At 38.1% G+C, this 19,270-nt stretch overlaps 1 protein-coding gene and 1 pseudogene across 1 annotated transcript in view; both read left to right on the top strand.

Moving 5' to 3' along the window:
• GART (phosphoribosylglycinamide formyltransferase, phosphoribosylglycinamide synthetase, phosphoribosylaminoimidazole synthetase) overlaps window positions 1-17,964 on the top strand; it is a 41,969-nt gene extending 24,005 nt beyond the window's left edge. Inside the window, 8 exon segments of the mRNA XM_077118897.1 lie at window positions 1,015-1,266; window positions 1,660-1,812; window positions 5,521-5,727; window positions 7,435-7,572; window positions 10,526-10,656; window positions 10,914-11,055; window positions 13,786-13,901; window positions 13,998-17,964. Of these exon segments, the coding sequence (XP_076975012.1) occupies window positions 1,015-1,266; window positions 1,660-1,812; window positions 5,521-5,727; window positions 7,435-7,572; window positions 10,526-10,656; window positions 10,914-11,055; window positions 13,786-13,901; window positions 13,998-14,189 (1,331 nt within the window). The 3' untranslated portion in view covers window positions 14,190-17,964.
• Window positions 9,257-10,452, top strand: LOC143648869 (interferon alpha/beta receptor 1 pseudogene; annotated as a pseudogene).
• Window positions 17,965-19,270: the final 1,306 nt, after the last annotated feature.

The following is a 19,270-nucleotide window of genomic DNA, read 5'->3' as shown; positions in this document are numbered from 1 at the left end:
AAACTTCAATCCTGGTGCCCTCAAACCCTTACTCAAATGTTATTCCCCAGACCCATACACCTAACCTGCCAGACAGGCCTTCTTTTTTCTCTCCCATCTTTGGTCACCTTTTCCTTCTCCATCTTTCTAAATAGCTCTCTCAACAGCCAAGCCTAGCAGTTATTTACTCCTTAGTGGTTCTGCAGCAGAGGCAAATGAATTCCTAGAATTCTAAATCATAACCCAGGCTGTGTTTTCCTAGAGAAATGGCAAGAATAAAATATGCTCAAGATTTATGAAAGTATTGCTTAATTACATACAAGAATTTTGAGCAAAATGAATTTGTAAGTTGGCCAAGGAACTTAACTACCTCCTTATTGCTGTTTCTGTGGAGGAGTCTGTCTTAAAAGTATACAAGGTATTCTGCCTTGTAGAATAGTTTCTAAGTTGGAGTCTGCCCACCTGCCTCTACCATCTGTCTTTACATAATAGGATTATAAAGAGTGCACTGTGGTAAGCCTTTTAGACCAAGGCATTTGGAGGTAGGCCAGACTGTTTAAATCAGTTCTCTAAACCAGTACTATCATCTGGAAAATTGATTGTAAAAATTAAATATGAAAGGTGCACTGGTAGTTCAGTGATTAGAATGCCTGCCTTCCATGCGGGAGACCCAGGTTCGATTCCTTTACCATGACCTTAAAAAAAAAAATCATGTATGAAAGCATTTGTAAAACTAACTGCTGTATGTTATAGTTAACTAAGCACCCATCCCTTGATAGTAGTGATGTTTGAACACTATTCACATACTTGGAGCGAAAGTACCTTATCTTGCCCTTTGTGGCAATTGGTGCTCTATCCCCTGAAATCATACTGAGTTGAACTTCTATTAGGCAGCTAATAGAGTACATTTTACTGGATGTTTGCAGTATAGAACCACATACTTAATAGTTCATGTTTAGAATAGCTGGTGTCTCTATTTCCTAAGCAGGTTTATTTCTCTGTGATTTCTTTGCTGTTGTCTTACCTTCCTACCAGGAGGTGAAACTGCCGAAATGCCTGACATGTATCCGCTTGGAGAGTATGACCTCGCTGGTTTTGCTGTTGGTGCAATGGAGCGGGATCAGAAACTTCCTCACTTGGAAAGAATTGCTGAAGGGGATGTGGTGATTGGAATAGCTTCTTCAGGTCTCCACAGCAATGGATTTAGCCTTGTGAGGAAAATTGTGGCACAGTCTTCCCTCCAGTACTGCTCTCCAGCGCCTGGTGGTTATGGTAACCAGACATTAGGTAAACTCACTCCCATCTAAGCTGTCCTGATTAGAAATGTCTAAGCAACAGCGTAGTGGGGGTTGGACACTCATCTAAAGCTAGAAAGAGATCATTTATCTCATTATTTTGCTGCTTGGACATTCTTGTAAGACTATTGTTTCTAAGGAGAGTCCCCACCATTCTCCATTCCAGAATTGTTTTATGTGCTTTGTGTTTTGTTTTGTTTTTAATAGTATTTTTTGTTGTTGTTCATTTGTTTTTTTATTTGGATGAGCAGGCTCCAAGAATCGAACCAGGGTCTCTGGCATGGCAGGCGAGAATTCTGCCATTGAGTCACTGTTGCATACCACCCTATATTCTTTAGTTTTATATCCATAGGCTAAGTATTTGTCTTCTCTCTTCTTTGTTCAGGGGAATTACTTCTAACACCAACCAGAATCTACAGCCAAACACTGTTACCTGTCCTACGTTCAGGACATGTCAAGGCCTTTGCCCACATTACTGGAGGAGGATTGCTAGAAAACATCCCCAGAGTCCTCCCTCAGAAGTTCGGGGTGGATTTAGGTAAGATGGCATAAAGAAACTTTTGTTCAGAAAATGATTAAGGAAAAGTACATTGCATTACGACAGAAAACTATGGGTATTAGTACATGTAGCATGCATGGAAAATTCTTCTATTTTTTTTTCCTTACCGTACCACCCTGCTTTTCATAGATTACAAGAAGAGATCTTATTGATGGTCTTCAGGGCACCTATAATGCCCTTCCACCAAGAGTTCTTAATCACTGGGGTTTCTTGGAGGGAAATGGGGCTGACGTTTTTTTTTCACCTCTTCTTACTTTATTATTCTTGTTTATAAGGCATAAAATCCTCCCATGTATATGTATATGAAGATGAAGTACCATGAGCAAATCCTCCAAAGGGGGTCAGTAACCTCATGTCCTATCATGATAGAAACTCACATGGAGTGGGGAAATAACAGCTATTAAACAGTCCATGCAGGCGATAAAGAGAACCTGAAACAAGGTGTAGAGACAGGAGACAGATTCAAGAATCATGTCATGCTTAGAAGTAAGTGACAAGGAAAAAGAATTTATATGTCTAGTTAAGCAAGTGAGTAATTGATAATGTTCATATCACAGGAGGAAGAGTAGGTTTGGAGTAGGAAATGGGAATACAAATTTTAAAAGCTTATGATGTTTATTTCAAGATGTATGTAAGCAGACATTGAGATCAGGCTGAAGATAAATTGGGTAGTTGCATATACACAGTAGTAGTTTGGCAATCAAGTAGGCAAGAAAGTGGAGGGGGCCGAAAGGATATCCTCCGAGTTCTATCAGCCTTAAATGTTGGCAAGTAGTAGAACTGCTGAAAAAGACAAGCAAAGGTTAAACACATAAGAGTATCATAAAACCTGAGAAAAGACAAGATGACTGGCAGCTGCAGCCTGGGCATAGATAGATAATATAGCTACCAGATTTACTGTGGGGGACATAACTGACAGAGATGAGCGCTGGTGGAGCAAGTGTTCCAGCTGTCAAGTCAGCTAATATACGTTAGTGCAGGGAAATAAAAACAGAGGAGGTCCACATACAATAACTTCTTTTCCCAGTGAAGTCATAGGGATTAGTGAGGTGGGCAGTCTGGAGTGGGGGCTTGAGGGGAAGACTAACAAGCAGCACTGAATGCACAGGTGAAGTTCAAGCTGGTTGTATGGTTTTCTTTTTTCTCCCAAAATATGAGCATATGTAGCCTTCAGGCAGGAAAAGGATAAATGGATTGATCGGTTTGATCTAGTTGGGTAAGTAGGTAGGAGGGGTCAGTCATGGGGAGAAGCTTTTGTGGGTACAGATGAGTAGATTTATGGGCTAACCCTTAGAGTCATAGAGTATTGGAGCTGGTTGAGAACCTCAAGAGTGAGAAATAGGCTTATAGAAGTGAAGAATTAGGCAAAATTAGCAGAGTGATTAAGCCCAGGCTGGGCTGGGCTGGGCAGCCTGGGAATTCCTGATCTGTGCAGTGAGCACAGTGAGCAATTAGAGGTACATGGGAGAGTCAAAATAGTGATTTACATTCCTGCCAACCCTAAAGAACACCTAGGGCTTTTTATCTGAGTTCTACAAAGGTTCCATGCACTATAATGACTTTCCAGAAACCTACAACTTCCACATGGGTTCCTAGGCCAGATAAGTCCTGAAGCCCAGAGGGGCCAGCCCCTCCAGAACATCAGCTAGTTCCGTCCTACTATCTCATATTATTGACAGCCCTTCCAACATGAAAAAGTTAGAATGGGCATAGCCAAAATAACCCTAAAGATTGGGAGAAAGACCAAAAGAGATTGTGGAGTTATACAGAGAAAGTAGGTTTTAACAGATGAGTTCGAATGCTGAATCATTATATTGATACTTCTTTAAGTGGCCAGTGTTTTGCAGCAGCTAGAAATAAAAACCTAAAATTGTGGAATTGTAACCATACCAAACTCTGAAATCTGTTCTACAAATAATTATTGCAGTGTGTTTTGAAATTTATAACTGTTTTGTATGTATGTTACTTTCCACAATAAAAAATAATATACAATTAAAAAAAAAGTTTTTTAAGTGGTTTAAAACATTCCTTGGAAAGAAATGCTTTTATAAGTGTCACAAAAGCCTTAAAGAATTCTTCTTCATCTCATCATATAGTTAAAAACAGTGGCTTGCTGATGAATGGGGAAAGGAATTCAGTCTGATTTATAGCATTTGCGAATTTGGTGGTGCAGATATTCTCAGTTCAAAAAATGGCTGTATTTAATAGCCAGTACAAGCTGGCTCCAGCACACCACAGGTTAAAAAATAACGTAAATGTTCACCTCATTATAAATTGAGGGTTGGTATAGCCATCTTCCAAAAAGCCATTATGTTTTGAGTTATGTGAACGTCTATATCCCAATAAAAAGGAAATTTATAACCCCTTGCATTTGCTTCTAAAGGTTCTTCTGAGACTCATACTCTGGAAAGTTGCATAAGTATGGAATTGTTTTTAGCATTACAATTACAGTTTAATTGAGTAGTACTTGTTCATTTATAGAAAGTATGAAAAGTAGGATCTTAGCTTCTCACTCTTTTTCCTATAAATACTTAGTAAAATGTTTTATCACATGATCACAATTTTGTAATATGCTGTTTCCTCCCATTTAATATATTATCAACATCTACCTGTTTTAAAAACAACATTTTTGATGAAAGGTATTCTGTTTTATGGAGGTACCAATGTTTTTTTATGTTGCTTGGTTCCCACTTTTTATATATATATATGTATATATAGGGTATTCATAATAAGGTGGTATATGGGAACCCTGGGTTTTATGCATTATTCCCACATTTGACTGTTGGTGGCATGCTGAACATCATGGCAGCTAATTCTCTTGAGCTCAGCTTTTATGAATGAACGTTTTCCAGCTAGTATAAATGGAGAAGATTCGTAGACATGAAATGCCTTTTAAAAATTATTTAAACTCGAGCATTAAAAAACTGATTTTATCCTGCACATATGTACCAAATAAATAAGAGGAACTGTAGTCAACCTTATTATTTAATAAAAAAGCTAAGTTTACATTGGCTTCCTTTTCTTGGGAGCATCCTAAATAAAGATGTAATTCAGTATATATAGTTTTGTGTAAATCCCATCATCGGAGATGCCAAAATATTATCCAAATTCTTTTATTTCCTTTATTATTCAGAAATTTTATGGGTGTATATAATCCTTTACCTAAAAATTGTAATTAGAGGTTGTATTTGTGATCATAGAGCATATATTATTATAAAAACCTAGTAAATCTGAATGTTAAAATAAGAAGTGGGTATTGACCTTAAACCTTTACATAGCTTGCCTTTTCCTTAATGATGTCTGTATTTCTTCTAAATCTGTATTATGAGTCCTACTTGTGCATAATAATTAGAATGGGTCATTGTTAAGACCCAGCTAAATACTCACAGAGGGCTGATATGCCATCATTTGCTGGAATTCAGCTACAACTGCAATCCCTTAGAGGGAAGATTAAGAGATTTCTAGGAATCTAGTTAGTTAATACAGCATAAAACCTCAATTCTTAATACTGGCCAAGATGCCAGCAAAAATGTAGCCAAAAAAGGGAAACTTCTGATAGGCCAGTTTATATAGTTTTATTCTAGTTAGAATGTAACCAGTTGTAATTTCTGTAGCTTTGTATATGTGCATTCTTTCATTTTCTGTGTAAAACAATAATTTAATCAAGTAACTCTTGCCTGATTTCAGATGCCCGGACCTGGAGGATCCCTGGGATTTTCTCATGGTTACAGCACGAAGGACACCTTTCTGAAGAAGAGATGGCCAGAACATTTAACTGTGGGATCGGGGCTGCCCTTGTGGTACCAAAGGATCGGATGGAGCAGATTCTAAGGGATATTCAGCAGCAAAAGGAAGAAGCTTGGGTGATTGGTAGTGTGGTTACATGTCCTGCAGGTAATCACTCCTTATTTATTTGTTTTTTGGCATATGTATTAGTTAGGGTTCTCTAGAGAAACAGAATCAACAGAGAACACTTGCAAATATAAAATTTATGAAAGTGTCTCACGTGACCATAGGAACGCAGAGTCCAAAATCCACAGGGCAGGCTGCGAAGCCGATGACTCCAATGGATGGCCTGGATGAACTCCACAGGAGAGGCTTACCAGCCAAAGCAGGAATGCAACCTGTCTCCTCTGAGTCCTCCTTAAAAGGCTTCCCATGATTGGATTTAGCATCACTAATTGCAGAAGACACTCCCCTTTGGCTGATTACAAATGGAATCAGCTGTGGATGTAGCTGACATGATCATGACCTAATCCTATGAAATATCCTCATTGCAACAGACAGGCCAGCGCTTGCCCAATCAGATGAACAGGTACCACAACTTGGCCAAGTTGACACCTGTCCCTAACCATGACAGCATATGATCTTTTTTGTTTGTTTGTTTTTGTTGTTGTTGTTGTTGGCATATGATCTTAAATATAACTGTGCCCAGCTTCACAAATTCTCTGCCCATCAGCCGTCACTCTTTAAACAGGTTATAACCTGACAGCAACCTTGCTAAGTACACCACATATTTCTATTTCTCTCAGGACCCTTCCCTTGGCACCTCTGTAAAGCCCTCACATATGCACAGCCTGGAAGGACAAGGAAATTACAGCTCTTGGCTGGTGGGGTGAGAACTGGTGAATAAATAAATATTCACGTTAGGGACAGAAGAGAGCAATTCCAAGGCACAGTATGCCTGGCTCCTCAGAGGGATTGAGGAGTAGCCCCCAGATGCCCTACAGTGGCAACACACACTTGAATTGGCTCTCCCTGAATCATTCTTCCCAGATCCCCACTCTGGTTTCCTGGGATTGCTTCCCAAAGTAATTAATTACCCTAGATTCAAGAACTTGTCTCAGGTTCTGATTTGTTTCAACACAATTTAAGGATTTAGTGAGTGCTGACAATTGCTGTGTATTTGATCAGGATTCTTGGTAGATAGTGGCAGGAAGTCCACTCAGATTAGCTAACAAGGATGTCAGAGCATGTCAACTTTGTCTGTATCCATTACTGTGTAGGTTTTATTTCCCACAGTTCCTCCAAATGCCAGAAAGATACGCTGAGCTCACATCCTTTATCACTTCTTTGAATGGCCTTGCTTGGGTCACGTGTCTACCTACCGCTGAGGCTGAGGTCAGCCACTGTCGCATATGCTCCACCCCCGGAAGATGGGGTGGCAGAATATTGGCAGGCAGTGATATAGTCAGAGATGCTTAGATGTAGCAATATGCTCTGTAACTTTTTTTTGAAAGTTTTTTTATTGTTAAATATAACATATATACAAAGAAAAGAGAAAAAAGCAATGATTTTCAAAGTATACTTCAATAAGTAGGTACACAACAGATTTCAGAGTTTGTTATGGGTTACTGTTCTGTAACTTTTTAACTGAAGTAAGTGGTTACATTTGTATTTGTTCGCCCTCAGGAAATTTTTATGAATGAGTAACGTTAACTAATGCAAACCTATTACTGTTACAGTCCTTGATATCTTTTTTAGCATAAAATACAGCATCCTTAGGTTTTCATAACTTATTTATGATGGTATTTTTCTTACCAGTATTCTTGTCAAGTCACAATTGCTTTTTACTTTTTTATGGTTGTGTTTGAAATGAAGGCTCCCCTCGTGTGAAAGTCAAGCATCTAATTGAAACCATGCAGATAAATGGGTCAGTGTTGGAGAATGGCTCCTTGAAAAATCATTTCTCTGTCCAGCCAAAAAAGGCAAAAGTTGCTGTCTTAATATCTGGAACAGGTGAGATATGACCTCCTCTACTGTACAGCTGTAGAAATGTTTTTTCCTTCCCCCCCCCCCAAAAAACTTACAGATTGTAAGGAAGCTTTCAGCCATGTGTGACAAAGGGAGAATAATTAAATAGTCTTGACTTTAGCATCTTTAGTCTCCCCACTTCCCATACACATTTGAAGCAACTCCCAAAGAGAAAGGTATAAAAGGTGTCAGGAAGATAGTCGAAAAGAGAAACTAAAAAGCATGAAAATTCCAACTTCTTTTGTATCGTGACTTTATAGTTGAAAAGTCGTAAAGCAGTTGAGGATTTTTTGTGTTAATAGTAATAAGAATACGGAATTTATAATTGACTTTTGTGGCTGAAGTTGGTAAAGTAATAAGACAAGTGAATTCTCAGATGGATCTAGTATGAATTCTTTTTTTTTTTTAAGTTCATATCTGATTGTTTTTTATGGATAAATTCCCAGAAATGTATATGCTTTAAGTCCATCTTAAGGATTCAGTGTGCTTTAGGCCCAGGCGGACAGCACTGCAAGTAAACTGTTGAAAGGGCTATTTGGAATATCCTTAAGAAGGTCAATTTTCTTGCTTATTCTTAGTCATGCAGTTTTGGTTTGGCTTGGCTTGGCTTGGCTTTTTTTTGTTTTGTTTTGTTTTGTTTTAGCAATTACATTTAAGTCTTTAATCCATTTTAAGTTATTTTTGTAATTGGTTTGAGGAAGGGGTACAACTTCATTCTGTGTTCTTTCCCCATTGAATTTTCATGGCACTCTTGTCAAAAATCAATTGATCATAACAAGTTCATTTCTGGTAAGGATTTATTTCCTTACTCTCAACTCTATTCCATTGACCTATATGCCTACCCTTACATCACTTACACACTATTTCTGATTACTGTAGCTTTATAGTAAGATTTGAAATCAGGAAGTGTGAATCCTTCAGTTCTTCTTTTTCAAGATTGTTTTGGCTGTTCTGCATCTGTTGCATTTCCTTATGAATTGTAGAATCAGTTTGTCAATTTCTACAAAAGAGGCAGATGGAATTTTAATGGGGATTTCTTTGAATCTGTAGATCAATTTATAGAGCCTTGCCATCTTAACAATGTTAAGTCTTCCAATCCATGAACACACATGACTTTCCATTTATTGTCAGACAGTTTTAAAATCATGTTACCCTGTTTCTACTGCTAATCTAGATCCTAAGATATTACTTTGCAAGAGGAATTATGTATCCTAGAGCCAGATATATCTGTTTTTCTCAAGCTATTAGGCTACTATCCTGAGAGGAAGGGAACAATTTTTAAAAATCTTCATATACTTTGCCAATCTGTTCTAAGAAATGTGTTTAGAAATCTTGACAATCCACTATTCAAAATGACACATATATGAGAGTGAAAGGGAAGCTAAGTTTCTGAAGTTCACAACTAAAAGGGGAAGTGAGTCAAAAGATTTGCAGTTAAAGCAGATGAGGAAACTAAAATTCAGAAGGATACATATGGAAGGGATAAAAGGGATCATCATTAGACCCATTTCTATGAACCAAGAACAAGATAAGTACAGAAAGCCACCCAGCCAGAAGATAGCAAGATGCTGAGAAATGAAATGGGAAACAGACCTGCAAAGTTGTACCACCCTTTGGGCCAAGTGGCAATGGTTTAAGTATCAGGATTAGAATTTGAAAAATGGAAGGAATGATAGCAGAAGTTCCTGTGGGCCCGCCCGAGGAGGCCGAGGACGTGACTCCAGGTTGGGGCCAGCGAGCAGCCAGTACTTGCCCTCCTGGGCACTGTGAGTGTGGCCCATAGCCACAGGTGGAAAAAATCTAAGAACCTTGAGGTCTGTATCACAGATGACAGCCTTATCCTGAAGTGAAACAGAAGCAGTGAGTCTGTCAGAAATGTGACTTTTTCTGCAGATTACCAAATACATGCTGAATTGAATACAATTACCTGGGTGTCAATATTAAGAACCAAATGCAACTTTTCTTCTGTCTAGCCAAACGTTTATGAAGAAGTTAAATTGCATATTAGAACAGAAAAGGGAAACAGTACTTCTCCATGGTCTGATGTTGACTCATTTATACCATTTCGAAAAACTGAGATTAGTCCTCCAGAACTACATTTAGAAGCTGAAGATAAGGTGGTTATCAACATCTCCCCTCCTGGAACAAAAGTGTCATGTGGGCTATGGAGCATTCAAGCTTTAAACATAGTTTAGTTATATGGAAAAACTCTTTAAGTATAGAAAAAAGGACTGAAACTCCTTATTCCAGAGGTAAGATTTATAAACTCACCAGAGACTACTTACTGTTTAAAAATTAAAGCAAGACTATGATGCAGAGAAAAGTTGGTTTCTATAGTCCAGTGTATTGTATAAATACCACAGTTCAGAACAAATTGCCTCAACCAGAAAGTATAGAAATTGATATTAAAAATCAGAGCTATGTTCTTAAATGGGATTACTCATGAAAACATGACTTTCAAGTTCAGTGGCTTCATGCTTTTTATAAAAAGATTCTTGGGAACCGTTTAGATAAATGGAAACAAATGCCTATATGTAAAAACATCGAAACTACTACACAGTGTGTCTTTGCTCCGAAAGTTTTCCCAAAGGTAATTTCCTTCCTCCATGTACAGGTATCTGATAGAAATAGCACATCTCTTTAGTGTAAAGACAAAAAATTTGATATTGAAATACGAAATGTTATATTTCTTCCAGTCATCAACATGAAATTGCCAGCAGTTCCCTGTATATCTCCCTCAGTGCTCCAGAAGAGCAAAAGCAAGTCTGTGAACCAGCATTACCCAATACTTTCTGACATTGCTTTTTGGGAAAACATATCAATTTTGAGAGCAAAATTCTGGAGAATAAAACTGATTTTATTCTTCCTAACTTTAAAAAAAAAAGCACATTTATCTTTTTTAGAAGTGTAAGCTCTTTTGTGTTTTTCTTCCTTTCAGGATCAAATCTCCAGGCACTCATAGACAGTACTCATGAACCAAATAGCTCTGCACACATTGTTTTGGTTATCTCCAACAAAGCCGCAGTAGCTGGGTTAGATAAAGCAGAAAGAGCTGGTATTCCCACCAAAGTAAGTGACTTCAACAAGTGTCTTCTCTATGGGCTGTATTTAAACTCAGGATCACATGTGCATTTGGACTTCTGCAAAAGGATGGTTTGGGTAGATGTAGTACTTGCCTTTCTACTTCATCCTGTCCACTCCTTAATCATACTCTCTGTCAGGTGTTTCTTCAGATGGAAGTAAAGTGTGGTCTATGTAAAGGTTGCATTTTAAATTATTTTGGGTAATTCACTGGAAAAGATGGTGCTTGTCTTTTTCTATTACAGGTAATTGATCATAAATTATATAAAAATCGTGTTGATTTTGACAGTGCAATTGACCAGATCCTTGAAGAGTTCTCCACAGACATAGTTTGTCTTGCAGGATTCATGAGAATTTTGTCAAGCCCCTTTGTCAGAAAATGGAACGGTAAGCAAAATGTTTGATGTCACATTGAGAAATCAACTGGAAGTGGGCTGAGTTGTTACCTTGCCGTACAATACAGTATTGAAATATTTACTGTGGCCAATTTATTTTAACACAGATCATTATTTTAATTTATTTTGCTTCAGCTCAAAGAATGACCCAATAGTATTTTATTAACTTTTTGCTCATTCTTTTGGCCTTCTATAGTGAATTGCATTCCCAATATAGCTTAGAGATGAGAGATTTATTTTACATTATTGCAAACTCCATTGATATTTTAATGAGGAAGAAACATGGACTTTTCTTTTTTACCTATTAAGAAGCTAGAGAAAATGATCTCCTATATCCCAAAGTGAAAATTTTTGTCCTCTTAGGAAGTGTACATGAAGGAAGGTGTCATTGCCAGAAAATACAATCTTTTTTGTGCCTTTTTCCCGAAAAGTTTTGTCTGCATCCTGTTTCCCCTTTTTTGTGCACGTGCACATATTTGAGTAGTGTTTCCATTTGCTAATGCTGCTGGAATGCAGTATACCAGAAATAGATTGGCTTTTACAAAGGGGCTTTATTAGGTTACAAATTTACAGTTCTAAGACCATGAAAATGTCCAAATTAAGGCATCAACAAGAGGATACTTAGATCCTCTTCCCTCTGTCGTGTGGGAAGGCAAATGGCAACTTCTGCTGGCCCTTCTCTCTTGAGTTGATTTCAAAATGGCCCTCTAGCTTCTGGTGTCTCCTGGGGCATTTTCCTTCTGCATTTCCAGACATCTGTGTCTGAATTTCATCTCTGCTCTCTGTGTCTCTCTCTATGTTTTCTGTCTTTTATTCTCTTCATAGTATTAAGACCCACCTTGAATAGGCAGGGTTACATCTCCATGGAATAAACCTAATCAAAAGGTCCCACCCAACAATAGGTCTGCCCCACAAGATTGAATTAGAAGAACATGGCTTTTCTAGGGTACATAACAGTTTCAAACCAGCATAATTAGTGCATTTTCCCTCCAAGTTTATATTTCCTTGAGTAAAGGTAGTTATGGCATAATATAAAATGAGCAATGTGTTGGCAACATAAGGCCCATGGAGCTAACTAATCCAGCATCTAGTTGGTGCATGTGAAAGCAAATACTCACTGTACAGGAACCCCTCTTATTTTTCTAATAGTATGTGCCAGCAGCAAGCTGAATTTTCTTCAAGAGCCCCACTGTTGACTAAATGTACAAATTTTAAAAATGTTTTTGCATGAGGAAGAACAAAGGAATGTCATTACTACAGTGTGTTGAAAATAGATGGTTATTAATATTTTAAAATTTTAACATGTGTGAAACTAAAGCAAAAAATGTTTATTTGGTACAAAATTTATATTTTGACTAGTGCATTTCCTAATATAACTTATGTAGACAGATTAACTGAACACCATACTACATGGAACCTTGAGTAGGGCATGAGATTTTGTTCGTTTGTCCAGAGTGATGCCCCAATAAATCCCAGAGTGATTTGAACAGTGAATAAAAAAGTATTTGCAAAATCCCCTTGGGGGAATGGTGAGAAAAGGGGAAAATTCAGCTTCTCCCAGTTGAATTCTTGATATTCTCAGAGGCAGTGGGGACAACCAAAGCAATAGGCTGAGCCCCCAATCTTGGGGTTTGTTCATATGAAACTTGACCACACAAAGGATAGGTCAAGTCTACTTAAAATTAGGCCTAAGAGTCACGCCCAAAAGAACCTCTTTTGTTGCTCAGATGTGGCCTCTCTCTCCAGCCAACACAACAAGCAAACTCACTGCCCTCCCCCCTGTCTACATGGGATGTGACTCCCAGGGGTGTGGACCTTCCTGGCAACGTGGGACAGAAATCCTAGAATGAGCTGAGACTCAGCATCAAGGGATTGAGAAAACCTTCTTGACCAAAAAGGGGGAAGAGCTAAATGAGACAAAATAAAGTATCAATGACTGAGAGATTCCAAACTGAGTCAAGAGGTTATCCTGGAGGTTATTCTTACACATTAAGTAGATATCACCTTGTTAGTCAAGATTATTGGAGAGGCTGGAGGGAACTGCCTGAAACTGTAGAGCTGTGTTCCAGTAGCCATGTTTCTTGAAGATGATTGTATAATGATATACTTTCACATTGTGACTGTGTGATTGTGAAAACCTTGTGTCTAATACTTTTATCTACCTTATCAACAGACGAGTAAAACATATGGAATATAAATAATAGGGGGAACAAATGTTAAAACAAATTTAGATTGAAATGCTAGTGATCAGTGAAAGGGAGTGGTAAAGGGTATGGTATGTATGAATTTTTTTCTGTTATCTTTTTCTTTTTCTGAATTAATGCAAATGTTCTAAGAAATGGTCATGATGAATATGCAATTATGTGATCATATTGTGAATAAGAATGGAATGATCATAAGTTAAGAATGTTTGTGTTAGTTTGTTGTTATATATATTTTTTTAATTAATAAAAAAAGAAAAAGAGCCCCACATTCCAGTATTAGACCACCCAACATGCGAACTGCAGGTGCCTGTTCAGAGTCCCTCCTTCTGCATTCTGAAACTCTGCACATGGCAGGCACTTGCTGCCAGAGCCTCCTTGGATGAGAACCTAATTTCACTTGGCAAAGAAAACCCCCATCCCAGAGAAATCCTGCTTTTGATTCTAAAAAGAAAATTTATATTCCTTTGATAGAATACATAGGATTTTTAAATTCTGATCAGGTTTTTATTAATTTTTAGGGAAAATGCTCAACATCCACCCATCTTTGCTGCCTTCTTTTAAGGGTTCAAATGCCCATGAGCAAGCCCTGAAAGCTGGAGTCACAGTCACTGGGTGTACTGTACACTTTGTAACTGTAAGTACCTTTTGTCCTACCAAATGTTAATTAGCTTTTAGATGTGATTTGTCCTGGCTAGAAGGTAATGTTTAAAACATTTGCTTCCTTTTCCAGGAAGATGTAGATGCTGGACAAATTATTTTACAAGAAGCTGTTCCAGTGAAGAGGGGTGACACTGTTGAGATTCTGTCTGAAAGAGTAAAATTAGTAGAACATAAAATATTTCCTGCAGCCCTGCAACTGGTGGCCAGTGGAACAGTGTGGCTTGGAGAAAATGGCAAGATCTGTTGGATCAAAGAAGAATAATGCCACTTAATTCAGAAATAGGGCCATATTTGAAAGAGTTATAGCTATTTGTACAGTGGCTTTTTACCATGGACACAGCCCAAAAGAAAAACTGCTAATAGAGGACCTCACCCTTAACTCTTTGGCCATTAATTTTATGAACAGAGATTCATTTAAAAAGGGACTAACTAGCACAGCACAAGCAGCAGTGGTTAAGAAACCTGTCAACTTCATAGCCTGTACCACCTAGCAGAAACAATGCCTAAGACATACATTTATCTTGTCTTGGTCCTTCAGGTTTTACCTATTTAGGACCTTCTTGTTCACAGTCAAGTTAGTCATGCAGAATTCCTTTCACTATTGGTCAATGTGATATCAAAATTCTTACTTTTTTATCCTCCTTTTATGATCAATATCACCTGCACTTTTACAAGTTCTGTAAGTCTCATAAGCTAATGTCTCTCCCCATATTGTGTATCTGCTGGTTTGAATTGAAACTTTTCAGGTTATCTTCATCATCTTGGTGTCATTCTGAAGCAGGTTCTTTGTGCTTTAAGATATCATTAAACATACCACTATCTAGATTTTAGAGTCACAGTCACTCCAAGGATTTTAAATATCCATACTTTTATAAATCACAAATGGCTGAAGGGAGTATTTGGTAACTCCTAGCTTCAGACCTAGGACTTTAGACACATATCTTCTGTCTCTGTTTCCTCATCTACTGAAGTGTGGATGATAAAGAATTCCTATCATACAGTTGCTTGGAGAGTACATGTAAAGTGCTAAATAAGAGCAATGCTTGGCACAGAGTAGGCACTCAAAAGTTAGCTTTTATTTCCCAGTTCCTCCCAACAAATTCATCCTGAGCATAACATCCATAATGGTGATACATGTGATATTGGAAGTGTCTCCTAGGTACCATTTGGGAAGCACTAGGACAAGTGGAAGACAATCTACCCAGATTTTAAGGATTTAGAATCTGGTATGTTTAAGGGATTCTAGGTAGTTTGGTATGAGTTCACTTTTTAAAAAGTCAATGGGGTCAGGTCATGGATGTTGATAAGTACCTAGGGTGTTCTTCTCCTGGCCAGGAGTACCAAACATAAGGCACTGGTGCTGATACTCATCTGAGTACATGTACATGGTGTTGTCCCTAGGATACCAAACTTAAAACTGCATTTCCCTGCTACCACAGTAGTCATTCAAGGAGTAGCTACCTGACCCAAAGGCACTTCTCCCTCTCACTAGTCACTACCCCCTACCAGTGGATTAGAAGTAGTAAAGGAAGGTCTGATGTGAGGGTATCACTAAGTGGTTTTCAGTCTACACTCCCTGGTGTTCACCATTCCCACTGCCAGGCAGAGGAACCCAATAAAACCATGTTTAATGAATAACAGGGCTCAGGAGCTCCAAGTAGAAGGGGAAAGGACTGATGGGGCTCAACACAGGATTAGGACTGAGAACATCCAACTGTATGTTTTATAAATTCTCCATGTCTGTTTATACCTTTGTTCAATCCTCTGTCATTGATTACTAGTAAACTTAAAAATCACTGTGCTCATTTTATCTTTGGAAGTCCCCAGGGAGATGGAGTCCTAATGTCTCAAGCTTTGCTAGGGAGAAGGAAACGTCCTTAGGACTCCATGTCCCTGGGGACTTCCAAAGATAAAATGAACACAGTGATTTTTAAGTTTACTAGTAATCAATGTTTCCTTCTCCCTAGCCAAGCTTGAGACAAAAGATTCCAAGCTTGCATGGATAGTAGAAGCTCCAGAACAAACCTGATTCCTGGATCCTATGCAAGACCACTAAAGTTGTTTTGGGCCTGAAACTATTATCTATCTACAGTATGGGCCTGAATATGATGGGATAAAATTCTGTATGTTAAAAAACATAAAAGGTTCGATTCCCAGTGCCTTCCCATGCAGAAAAAATATATATATATACATATAAGGCCCTATGTTGAACATGACTCCCAGGGGTATAAACCTCCCTGGCAACGGACCTGACTCCCAGGGATGATCTGGGAACTGGCATCATGGGATTGAGAAATCTTTCTTGACCAAAAGAGGAAAGAGAGAAATAAAGTCTCAATGGCTGAGAGATTTCAGTCAAGAGGCTATCCTGAAAGTTATTCTTATAGATAGCCCTGTTTAGTTTATGGTGTATTGAAGTGACTAGATGGAAGTTCCTCAAATTGTGGAACTGTGTTCCAGTAGCCTTGATTCTTGAAGAAGACTGTATAACTATATAGCTTTTACAGTGTGACTTTCTGATTATGAAAACCCTGTCTAAAGCTCCTTTTACCTAGGGTATGGACAGATGAGTTAAAGAAAATAAATAAATAATAGGGAGGAGATAATGGGTAAAAAGTGAGTGGATTGAAATACTCTGGGTCAATGAGAGGGAAGGGTAAGGAGTATTGGATGTATGAGTTCTTTTTTTCTTTTTATTTCTTTTTTCTGGACTGATGCAAATGTTCTAAAAATGATCTTGGTGAAGAATACACAACTTGTGATATTGTGAGCCATTAACTGTATAATATTGTGCTGTATATATGTGGATATTTTTCAGTAAAAATATTTAAAAAAGAAAAAAGAAAGACTCACTACAAAATAAGGGAAATTGAACTGCCAAGGGTTTTTAATTTGCAGGGTGGGGTGGGGAGAGACTAGTTGTGGTAGTTAGATTCAGGTGTCAACTTGGCTAGGTGAAGGTGCCTAGTTCTGTTGCTGTGGACTTGAGCCAATGGTACGTGAACCTCAACTATTGGTGATTACATCTGTAGTTGGCTAGGAGGCATGCCTGCTGCATGAATGATGTTTGATTTAATTGGCTGGTGCTTAAATGAGAGACTTGACATAGCACAGCCCAAGCAGCTCAGCATACCTCATCTCAGCACTCTCAGCCCAGGCCTTTGGAGATGCAGAAAGAAATCACCCCGGGGAAAGTTGTTGGAGCCCAGAGTCCTGGAAAGAAGGCCAGCAGATATCACCCTGTGCCTTCCCATGTAAGAAAGAACCTCAGTTGAAAGTTAGCTGCCTTTCCTCTGAAGAACTAACGAAATAAATCCCCTTTTATTAAAAGATAATCCGTCTCTGTTGCGTTGTGGCAGCTAGCAAACTAGAACACTAGTGAACTCAAAAGTTGTCTTTAATTCATTTCCTTTAGAGTGGTCAAAGGAGAGACTTGTTCAAAGTTAAATTCTGTAAATGACTCTCTTAAAAGTGTATAATGAGAAATACTGGCTTGTAGTCTTTGAACATGTCAGTGTTATAAAACCCAGAATAAGGCTGAGGAACTTGCAGATTAAAGGAGACATAACATCTAATGAATGCATGATCCTAGATTTGGTCCTAAATCAGAATTCTAGAAGGGACATTCTTGTATCAGTTGGAAGAATTTGAACATCACCTTTATACTAGCTAATCTTGATATTAATGTTAAATTGATATTAAATTTCCTGAATTTGGTATCTGAATTGTTTAAGAAAATGTTCTTGGAAGATAAATGCTGAGGTAATTAGGGGTAAAGGATCATGATGTCTGCAACTTACTTTCAAATGATACAGAAAATATATATATATGCTTACATTTTATATATATGTAAATATACACGTGGAAAAATAAAGCAAATGTTGGCAAAATGTTAACAACTAGAAGATCTAGGGTGAAAGTCCATGAACGTTCTTTGTATTATTGCAACTTTTCTGTAGCTTTGAAATTTTTCAGTATTAAAAGTTTTAAATAAAGAAAATGTGAATACTATAACTTTCTCCTTGCAGAAGGTTTAGCCTTAGAGTTCTGTGTACAAGCATGAGGTTAAAAATTCAAGGGGTAGTTCTGATACATGCTACAACATGGATGAACCTTTGGTGCCTCCTGGTGAACCACCAGCAGGACATACCCCAAAAGAATTAAGGGAGGACCCAGCTGGGACTACCATGGCTCCGGTTGCCATTCTAAGAAAGAGACATCAAGCACCAGGGTGATCAGTCCAAAGTATTGCAGCTACCTCACAACGGACAGCAAGATGGCAGAAGTTGTATATCCATACCTATGGCAACTACGTCAGGTATATCAGAGCTGGGGAACAAAGGTGGCCAAAGGACAGGGCCTTGCATTCAACTTTGGGAAGGCATCTGGGTATGTGCTTCTAAAAATGAGATGTGCCCGGGGCAGGCCGCATTCAAGATTATAGCAGCCAAAACTGCCTACTTCCAGGGAGTTATGGAGAGGGATGCCAGAGGAGGGGGACAGGGGTGAGGTCAATCCTTAGGTAGGAGATGCTGTATCTTAATCTTGCATGTTAAGCCAGACCAAAAGGACAAATATTGTATGATCTCACTGATAGGAAATACCTAGAATAAGCAAATTCGTAGAGACAAAAAGTAGAGTACAGGTTACTAGGCCTGGAAGGGGATGAGTATAGAGTTATTAAATAGAGGGTGCAGAAATTCTGTTCTAGGTGGATGAAAAAGTTTAGGTAATGGATGGATGATACACTAAATGCAAATAATACCACTAAATTATACACTTGAAAATAATTAAAATGGAAAATTTTGAATTCTATATATGTTACTACAATAAAAGAATTCAGGGGCTGGTGAACTAGGGTAAGGAAAAAAATGTAGATTTTTACTAACTTTTGAATTTTTGCGCTTGATTCAATTGTGTAGACAATTGAATCATCCTGGTATTGGGAAGCACATGCAGCCAAAAGAAATAATAAATATTCTTATATCACTTTACATTTGTAGAACATGGCTCAGAATTCCATTTATGCTCATCATACCTGAAAATTATAATTGTAAACACACCTATTGCTAAAACTTATTCAACACATGAATGAAAAAGCATATATACTACAATTTCTGAAGATTTTTCAATATAATGTATTTATTCTATAGTTTATATATTTTATGTTATACATTTCAGAAGCTTTATTCTGAGAAGGGGTTTTAGGTGACTTCAGGCTGCTAAAAGAGTACGGCACAGCAGAGGTTAAGGCCTGCAGATTGATCCTACGCCAGATAAGCTCTGAAACCTAGAGGTGCCAGTCTCTCCAAGAACATCAACCAGTGTCATTCCTCTGCACCA

This window comes from Tamandua tetradactyla, chromosome 10 (genome assembly GCF_023851605.1).
Source record: "Tamandua tetradactyla isolate mTamTet1 chromosome 10, mTamTet1.pri, whole genome shotgun sequence".
Classification (NCBI taxonomy): domain Eukaryota; kingdom Metazoa; phylum Chordata; class Mammalia; order Pilosa; family Myrmecophagidae; genus Tamandua; species Tamandua tetradactyla.
Note: the sequence above shows the minus strand (reverse complement) of the source record. Positions and strands in the feature narration are given on the sequence as shown.